This window comes from Elephantulus edwardii, unplaced genomic scaffold, assembly GCF_000299155.1.
Source record: "Elephantulus edwardii isolate Elephantulus edwardi_28Jun2011 unplaced genomic scaffold, EleEdw1.0 scaffold00234, whole genome shotgun sequence".
NCBI lineage: Eukaryota > Metazoa > Chordata > Mammalia > Macroscelidea > Macroscelididae > Elephantulus > Elephantulus edwardii.
The window spans coordinates 2,462,247-2,471,372 of record NW_006399984.1 but is presented as its reverse complement, the minus strand read 5'-3'; the positions used below and the strand labels follow the sequence as shown (position 1 = coordinate 2,471,372).

At 40.5% G+C, this 9,126-nt stretch overlaps 1 protein-coding gene across 1 annotated transcript in view; it reads left to right on the top strand.

Moving 5' to 3' along the window:
* HERC2 (HECT and RLD domain containing E3 ubiquitin protein ligase 2) overlaps positions 1–9,126 on the top strand; it is a 439,756-nt gene that overhangs the window by 36,362 nt on the left and 394,268 nt on the right. The window contains exons 3-4 of the mRNA XM_006898588.1: positions 2,055–2,192; positions 7,863–8,082. Of these exons, the coding sequence (XP_006898650.1) occupies positions 2,055–2,192; positions 7,863–8,082 (358 nt within the window). The remainder of the gene's footprint in view (positions 1–2,054; positions 2,193–7,862; positions 8,083–9,126) is intronic.

The following is a 9,126-nucleotide window of genomic DNA, read 5'->3' as shown; positions in this document are numbered from 1 at the left end:
TATACTATCATGTCATCTGCATAAAGGGATAATTTTACTTCCTCTTTGCCAATTTGTATACCTCTAATGTCTTTATCTTGTCTTATTGCTATCGCTAAGACTTCCAGTACAATATTAAATAAGAGAGGAGATAATGGGCATCCTTGCCTCTTAAAGTGAATGCTTTTAACCTCTCTCCATTGAGAATAATGTTAGCTCTCGGGTTTTCATAAATACTTTCCCATTTTCTTTCCAGTGGAGATCATCAATTCCTTCAAAAAAGCAGGCGGCTCCCTGGTTGCACCAGAAGGGGGCATTCATCTGAGGTCGGAGATGGGGAAATGTGCAGTTTCCAAGTTGGAAAAGTTCATACCACTCCATCATATAGTTCTTGCCAGTTATAGCGCTCCTGAACCCGATGACATCGTGCATAATTTTCATGTGACCCAGGAGGTTTCCATATTTAAATTACCACACTGGGGCCTGTAATCGAAAGACTTCAATGACATCATCCCCCTTCATAGAGGGGATAGAAGAGCCAGTTGGACAGAAAGTATATTTAACTTGACAGTAAGGGTCTGGTTCTGGACGGGAGGAAAAACGCTTGTAAGGTACCGGCCAGTGGCGCCGAGCACGCGCTCCCGACGCCTGAGCGCAGCTGGGGGCCACCGTCAGCCAGAGCAGCACCATGGCCCAGCGCCAGGGCGCACGCCCCAGGCCGGCAGGTCGCTGCTCCTCCGCGCTGCGGCTGGCCTGCGCCTTGCGCCGTCCTCCCATGCTTCCCGAGCCTCCCGAGACCTCCATGGCGCAGTGCCCTCCACTCGAATCCTCGGCGGAGCCGACTGAACTGGCCCGGGTCGGCTGCGGCCCCCGATGTTGTTGTTCTTAAGTGCTGTCAAGTTACCTGTGACTCGTGATCCTATGTATCGCAACTCTGAGCCCTGCCTTGTTCTGAGCCAGTCTCACTGACTCTGATTCATCTACCTCCTTTGCCCTAGTTACTGTGTCCGTCCATCTCATTCAGGGTCTTCTTCTCCTGGGCTGTCTCTCCACCCTTCCAGGCATGATGTCCTTCTCCAAGGATCGGTTCCTCCTGGCCACATGCCCAAATTATGTGAGACAGAGCTTCAAAATCTTTGCCTCCAAGGAGAAACTTGGTTTCATTCTCTTCAAGACAGACCTATTAGTTTTCTTGGCAGGCAGTCCAAGAGAGATCTATTTCTGGGCTTTCAATTCTGTTCCATTGGTCTTTGTGCCTGTCCTTGTACCAGTATCATGTTGTTTTGGTTACTGCCACTATTTACAGGTTTTGAGGTCAGGGAGTGCTGTGCCTCTTATTTAATTTTTGTTTTTCAGGAGTGCTTTGATTATTCAGGGTCTCTTTACTCTCCAAATAAATTTGACAATTCACCTTTCAATCTCCTTTAGAAATGAATTTGGTGTCTGGATTGGGATTGCGTAGATTGTTATTGGTAGGATTGCAATTTTCACAAAATTGAGTCTTTTTATCCATGAACCAAGAACAAAAAAAAATGTTTGAATCATTGTCTATTCTATACCTCCCTTTCCTTTATGCTTTACAAGCAGTAATCACTGCCTTTTTTTTTTTTTATGGAAAAAAGTATATAATCCAAGTAGGCAAATATAAATAGGAAGAAGTGTGTAATCTTAGTAGATAAATAAAAAGAGAACATTTTTTACTCATGAATATTAGTGAAACTGATGGAATATTATCTTGAAAAACATGTTCCAAAGGAAAATTTGAGTGATAGTTAATTTCTCTGTGAAGAGTCCTCATGTCATTCCTTCCTGTGCACATCAGTGTCATTGGCTTAATTAAAGGTCCTAAATAACATACCTCTGGAAACTCTGTGAACTTGTAGATAATTGTAGAGGGGCTTCCTTTAGGCCTTTTGTTCATAGGGGCATTACAATGAATTTTGTTCTTTGTTGTCATTACATTAAATTTGTGAAATAATGGCATACCATGACTGTTTCCTATTTAGGATGGGATATAAAGTAAATGTTGAATATGTTGCACTTTGGAAAGCAGCTTACAGATTTTCTTCCTCCAGATGATGGTGTTGATAGTCAGAGTGGAACAAAGAAAGAAGATCTGAATGACAAAGAAAAAAAGGATGAAGAAGAAACTCCTGTGTCAACATATAGGGCTAAGTCAATATTGGAGAGCTGGGTCTGGGGGAAGCAACCAGGTAAGATCTTCTTTAGTACTTTGTATAATTTGATTTGGTTCTACTTTCTGGACACCTGAGATGAACTTTTATCATCATGTGTTATTCTGTACATGCATGTAAAATTCCCATTTTTATATCTAGTGTAGTTTTGTTTCAGAACTTTTGTGTATAAACACAGTAAATCAGTGACATACATAAATGCATATATAGAGAGAAATAATTTGTGGTTTGGGTTAATAATAACAACCCCTATTTTGTAGGAATAGCTTGCTACTGTTGTCTATTGTGTTTCCACAGGCCTGATCTTTTAGATAGGAGGTCTGATGATCTAGGGGTAAGAAGATCCACTGCCAGCCCAAAGGCTTGTGGTTCAAATCCATCAGCTGCTCTGTGGGAGAAGAATGAACAGTCTCTTCCTTTTCAGCTTATTCTAAAAACCTGCTAGAGGGTCAGCTGTGAGTTGATTCCTATTCAATGATACCCAACAACAGCAGTTATTTCAGAGGTAGAGGGCCATTCCTGCTTTTAAGCCTTGAAACTCCACTGAAACTTACCCACCATGATTGACCCTGCTAGTGTTTGACATACTAATACTGCTGTTTTTTTGGTAGCATCAGGGTGGATGGCGAAGAGATTGAGATTGTTCACAGCTTCAGTTTGCTTGGCTCCACAGTCAACACTCTTGGCACCAGCAGCCAGGAAATAAAAAAACATATTGCAATGGGAAAGTCTTCTGTTAGGGACCTCTCTAAAGTACTCAAGAGCAACGGTGTCTCTCTGTAGACTAAGGTGTGTCTGATATAGGCCATGGTCTTTGCAGTCACTTGTTATGCATCAGAGAGTAGGACAATGACTAGGGAGGATAAAAGGAGAATTGACGCCGTTGAGCTGTGGTGCTGGAGACGAGTATTGAATGTACCATGGACTGCCAAGAAAACAAACAGATCCAACCAGAGAGGGTTAAACCAGGCTACTCCTTGGAGGCAAAGATTCTGGGGCTTCGTCTGACATACTTTGGACATGTTGCAAGGAGAGGCAGGTCTTTGGAGAGGGACATCATGCTGGGTAGAGTAGAAGGACAGTGCAGGAGGGGAAGACCCTCTATGAGGTGGATTGATTCAGTGACTGGGGTAATTGGGATGGGTGTGTCAGAGGCAGTGAGATTGGCACAGGATAGAGCAGGGTTTAGGGCTGTTGTACAGAGGGTTGCTAAGAGTCACATGACTAGACGTTGCGACTCGATGGCACATAGCAACAACATCCTGATGTTGCCTGTTCATCCAGTGGTGAGGACTTTTTTTTATGTTGAAGTGTAGATCATATTGAGGTTTATAGTCTTTAAATTTCTTTAAGTGTTTGCGATCTTAATTTTTTTTGCATGCAGAGTTGTATTTAACACACCTAGGTTGTTGATGAGTCTTCCTCAGTTTCTGATGCCACATTCTTTTTAGATAGCCCATGCTCTCAAAATATTACCTCAGTATACAGTTTGAATAGATATGCAGAAAGGTTACAACCCTGATATGCAACTTTCCTGATTTTTAATCATGATGTGGTCTCTTGCTCTGGTCACATTACTTCTTTTTCAATTTTTTTATTTTATTGGTTTGCTTACAAAAGTTCATATACATTGTTTTCTATTCTATTCGTTCATACTGTGTTTCATACCTTATGGGTTATATTTTATAAAATTAATCTCCTTTGGACTCTGCCCATCATTACTCTGTTTTTTTGGCCCGAGTTTTGATGTATGTTCTGATTGCTTCTTTTTGATGTGTGTTACTAGGGATATCATAGCCAATGTTCGATGGATCTTGGCTGAAGCAGAGAGTGCCAGAGGAATGTCTTTCTGTGTTTTATTGAATACGCAGAGGCATTTGACCATGTGGATCACAACAAATTGTGGCTAACCTTAAGGAGAATTGGAATCCCAGAACACTAGATTCTGTTCATGCTCATACTCATGCTCATGTTCATTTGAAACCAGGAAGCAGTAGTCAGAACAGAGAAAACACTATCCATCAAGAATGTATCCTGTCTCCGTACTTTTTCAATTGATGTGCAGAACAGATCCTTTGGGAGGTTGGACTTCATGAGAAGGAATGTGACATCAGAATTGGAGGAAGACTCATCAACAGCATACATTATGTAGATGACACAACCTTGCTTACTGGAAACTGAGGAGGATAGGAGGCTTTCATTGCAGATGGTCAGGGACTACAGTCTTCAATATGGATTTAAGCTCAACATGAAGAAAACAAAGATTCTTATCCCTGGGCCAATTAGCAGCTTCATGATGGATGGAGAAGAGATTGAGATTGTTGATAACTTCAGATTGGTTCCCCAATCAAAACTCTTGGCACCAGCAGTCAGTAAATCAAAAGACAGATTGCATTAGGAAAATCTACTGTTAGGGACTTCTCTACAGTACTTAAGAGTAATGATGTCAGTCTGCAAATTAAGGTGCTCCTGATTCAAGCCATGGTCTTTGCAGTCACTTGCTATGCATCTAAGAGCTGTACAATAACTAAGGATAATAGAAGAAGGATCGATGCCTTTGAGTTGTGGTACTAGAGAAGATGTTAGACTCTCGACTGCCAGGAGAACAAAACAGGTCTGTCCTGAAGAGGGTGAATTCAGGCTTTTTCCTGGAGGTGAGGACTTTGAAGCTTTGTCTGACATACTTTGGGCACACAGCCAGGAGAGACCAGTCCTTGTAGAGGGACATGCTTGAAACAGTAGAGGGACAGCACAAAAGAAAAAGACCCTGGATTAGATGGATTGACTCAGTGATTGGAAAGCTGGACTGGGTCTGTCAGAGACAATGAGATTGGCTCAGGATAGGGCAAGATTCAGAGCTAATAGCATCGCTCTGAGCCACAGGTGACTCATAGCAACAAGAACAACCACCATCACCAATCACCACAACAGATTTTAAATGAGTGTTCTGAAAGTCTCATTCTTCTCAGTGTCATTCATTGTCTGTTATGATCTGCATGCCTTTGCTTGCCTTTGCTTAGTCAGTAGAATACAGCTTTATGCTTTCAGCCAAAACTCATCTGACATCAGAAATTATTTCCTTTTTCCCCCCAAGGTACAGGCTTTTAGGAATCCAGTTTAAATCTCTGGCAGAATATATCTGTTGATACATTGCATGCATCAAGACATTTTTGAATACTCTTTAGCAAAATTTTGCCTACATTGCTTGATAATATAAAGAAAGCAAAGGTCATGTGGGGATGGTCAAATCTGACCTTCACCAGCTTCACAGAGGGGAACTGTCAACATAATCAGCACAAAACCAGTTCCTAATGAGGTCAGATATATCCCCCACATTCTTGTACTTCTTTCTACTCCTCTCAAAACCAGACTTACAACTTTACTTAGTAAAACTGCAATGCAGTTCCTCAGAGACCACACAGAACCAACCATATTGGGGAGATCAAGAGGTTACAATCCAGGTTAATAGTAAAATAAAGTCACTTAGTGAGAACAGCTTCCAAAAATATGTTTTCAGCCACCTCAGGCCTGAAGAGGCTTTAGACCAGTGTTACAAAGTTCTCAGTCCTGCCAATCATTGGCTCTCCATGTTCCACCACAAACCCTCCAGCTGTCTAATTAACCAGCTCTTGTTCCTTGGGGTAGCAGTCCTTGGGTCTGCTCCATCTCATGTTGAGTCTTTGGTCCTCTACTTCAGCTGCTAGGGCTCTTGTTCTGATCCTAAAGAGCAAGTTGTGTTCTTTTACTTGGGATAAGTTTTTTCTCTAATTCTGCTGCTGGATCCACTGAATTTAATGATGACTAGTCAGTCCCCTTGTTGATTGTGAGAGACCGGCTTCCAAACTTCTTGGCATAGTCTAGTGATCATAGATCAGGGCTCCATCTTTTTCCTGAAGTTCTAGTTGGCATTCCATCGATTCCTGGGACCTTATTTTTTGCCAGCACCTTCATTGTAGTTGCTGTTTATGTTTTTTTTTAAAAGATATTTGCAGTGAATACATCCTTGTACAGAATTCTGTCATGGTAGCTCCTTCCTTCCTTTTCCTTCCTTCTTCATTGGATGATCAGTAGCTAAGAAAAGCAGTGGTAGGGGAGCGAGCTATTCTTACCTCTCCTGGGATCTCAGGTTGTGAGACAGAGCTTATCCTGGTTTTATGGCTAATGAAGTAGAGTGTATCCAGATCTTGTAAAGCAAACCCTGTTTTTATTGCATTACTGACCTTACTGATCTATGGGATTGTGGGAAGAGTATTTGATTTACAGTGTAAGTATGATTGTACATCAAGATATCATTAGGGTAAAATGGATGAATTTTTTTAAAAATTATCTTTCTGCATTTGTATCCTTACAAAAAGACTGCTTAAAGCCTAGTCTTAAGTATTTAAAACAGAATAGTGTGGTGAACTAGCACATATCCAGTATATATTCTGTTGTTTTTAGGTATTATGGAGTCAATTGAACAACAAATCTGAGCCCATCTCTTACCTATATAGTTGAACCTATTGTTTTAGTCTCTTGAGGGTCTTCTCTCTTATTGACTCCACTTTTCTTGAAACATGCTGTTCTTTTAAAGGTTTGGCCTCTCCTAAGATCATACGCAAAGTATTGTGAGGCAGAGCTTCACCATTCTTGCCTCTAAGGAACCCTCTCTTGCACTTTTCCTTGGATATACATACTTTCTTTTGGCAATCGTGGGATATTTCATATTCTTCTCCAAGCACACCTCAAAGCCATTGGTTTTCTTTCATTCTTAGTCATTATTCATCTTTTAGTTACATAGCAAGTAATTGAAAAGACAATGGCCTGGATCAGTTGAACTTGAGTCTTTAAACGGACATCTTGGCTCTTTAGCACTTTGGGGAGAAGTCTTTGACAGCAGATTTTTCTCAGTGTCTTTTGATATCTTGACTTGAGGTTGAGATGTAACACATACTGAAGGCTGTCGTCTTTGATCTTCTGAAGAATGAGTTTCAAGTCTTCCTCACTTTCTTGTTTCTAATACTCAAGGTTTTATTATCTTCATAATGGGTTATGATGAGTCTTACCAGTTTTTCTTCATAAAGTTTAGACTCTTGAATGATTTGCTCAGCATATGGATTGAATTGATAATGGAGGAAGACTATAGCCCTGACTCATACCTTCCTTGGTTTTAATCCATGGAGTGTTCTCTTGCTGTTTTTCTAGGTCTGGCTTTCGCATGAACACAGTTAAGTACACTGGAATTCCCACTCCTCTCAATGTTAGCCAAATTTGTTATTCTAAAATATTAACATGAGTGTATTATCTATCAGAAGACAGACATAGTAGTTGGTTTCATTGGAAACATTTTAAAACTTTATTTCATAACATGAAAATGATGGATATGGTTTTTTTGTCTAAGAAATGTGCTGTTGTTAGTGTTTTTGTTATGCTTTTATATTAAAAAGTAGGGTATTTACAGCAAGTCAGTGACTAGAAGTCGTCTGCCCATGTGCCACGTTTGTTTGTGGAACTTGGGCAGTTCTGTGCCTCAGTTTTCTCATCAGTTAAAGGGATGTATGGTACTGTCTTGTGATATTGAATATGAAGATTACTGAGCCGATAATGTAATGTTTTTGGCATATATTAAGCCCTTGACTATTACCTGTTATTATTTTACTAACATTGTAGTTTAATCTATTCAGAGGTTGGTGCTTTCTTGTCTCCTAGATGTGAATGAACTAAAGGAATGTCTTGCTGTGCTGGTCAAAGAGCAACAAGCTGTGGCCTTCCAGTCAGCTACCTCCACCCTCTCAGCCCTCAGACTCAAGCAGAGGCTGGTGATCTTGGAACGCTACTTCATTGCCTTGAATAGGTCTGTTTTTCAGGAGAATGTCAAGGTTAAGTGGAAAAGTAGCAGTATTTCGCTGCCTTCTGTGGACAAAAAAAGGTAATCATTTAATGGAGGAAAAGAATCCTGATGTTAATAAATATTAAATTCAGGCTGTGGACTAAATATGAATACTATTTTGGTAGTATCGACTTTGTTTAAGGTATATGCCATGGCTGACCTCCAGCTAGATTTTAGATGCTTTAAATTACACAGGGGGAGATTGCCCACTGTTTTTCCACAGAGCAGTTTATGGTTTCAAACCACTTGTTTTTGGATTAGTAGTGCAACTCCATACTCACTAGGCCACTAGAGCTCCCTATATCATATATGAGAACAGTTTATAATCTGTAACCATTGGATACCCTTTGTGGTTTTCAAGATTGTAATTCTTTATGACAGAAATTCCTTGTCCTTTTGCCCTTATTTAGCTGGGGAATTCAAACTGCCTACCTCCACCTTTGGGTAGCATAGCTGCCTGACAGGTCACATTTCATGAAATTCAATCCCTCTTTTTCATTTTGTAAAATTTTATCCTCTCCCCCCTTTGGTTTATATATTTAATAATCTGGAGAAAGACTATAAGTATGAGTATTTCATAATAGTTGACATTGTTGTTAAGTGCCATCGAGTCGTAGGTGATTCATAGCAACCCTATGAATGAAAGTCCTCAATACTTGTGTGCGTGACTTTCATCCTTTCTCCAGGTTAATAGGGTTTCCGGAGGCAAGCTATTTATGGAAGTGGATGCCACTCCTGCTTCCAAGCTTGTTTCAACCAGGGAGCATCACCAAACACTGTCCACCATGGGTAGCTGTTAGCGCATTTGACACATCATTGTCACAGTGTTCAGCTTCATAGCGACCACAGGTTACATCTGTAGGGCAAATGGACACACCAGGGCTATACGACCTAGAAGATGGTTTGAACAAACACAATGAAAAACAGGCCTTATGGTGGCCATCCACCTTTGGCTTGGTAGCATTGCTTTTGGTCCACTAGGCCAACTGGTCTCTCTCCAACATACATAATCAAATTTTTTAAAATTTATTTTTAAAAATTTTTTTTAATCAAATTGTTTTAAAGATCCTTTTCTGTCATTAA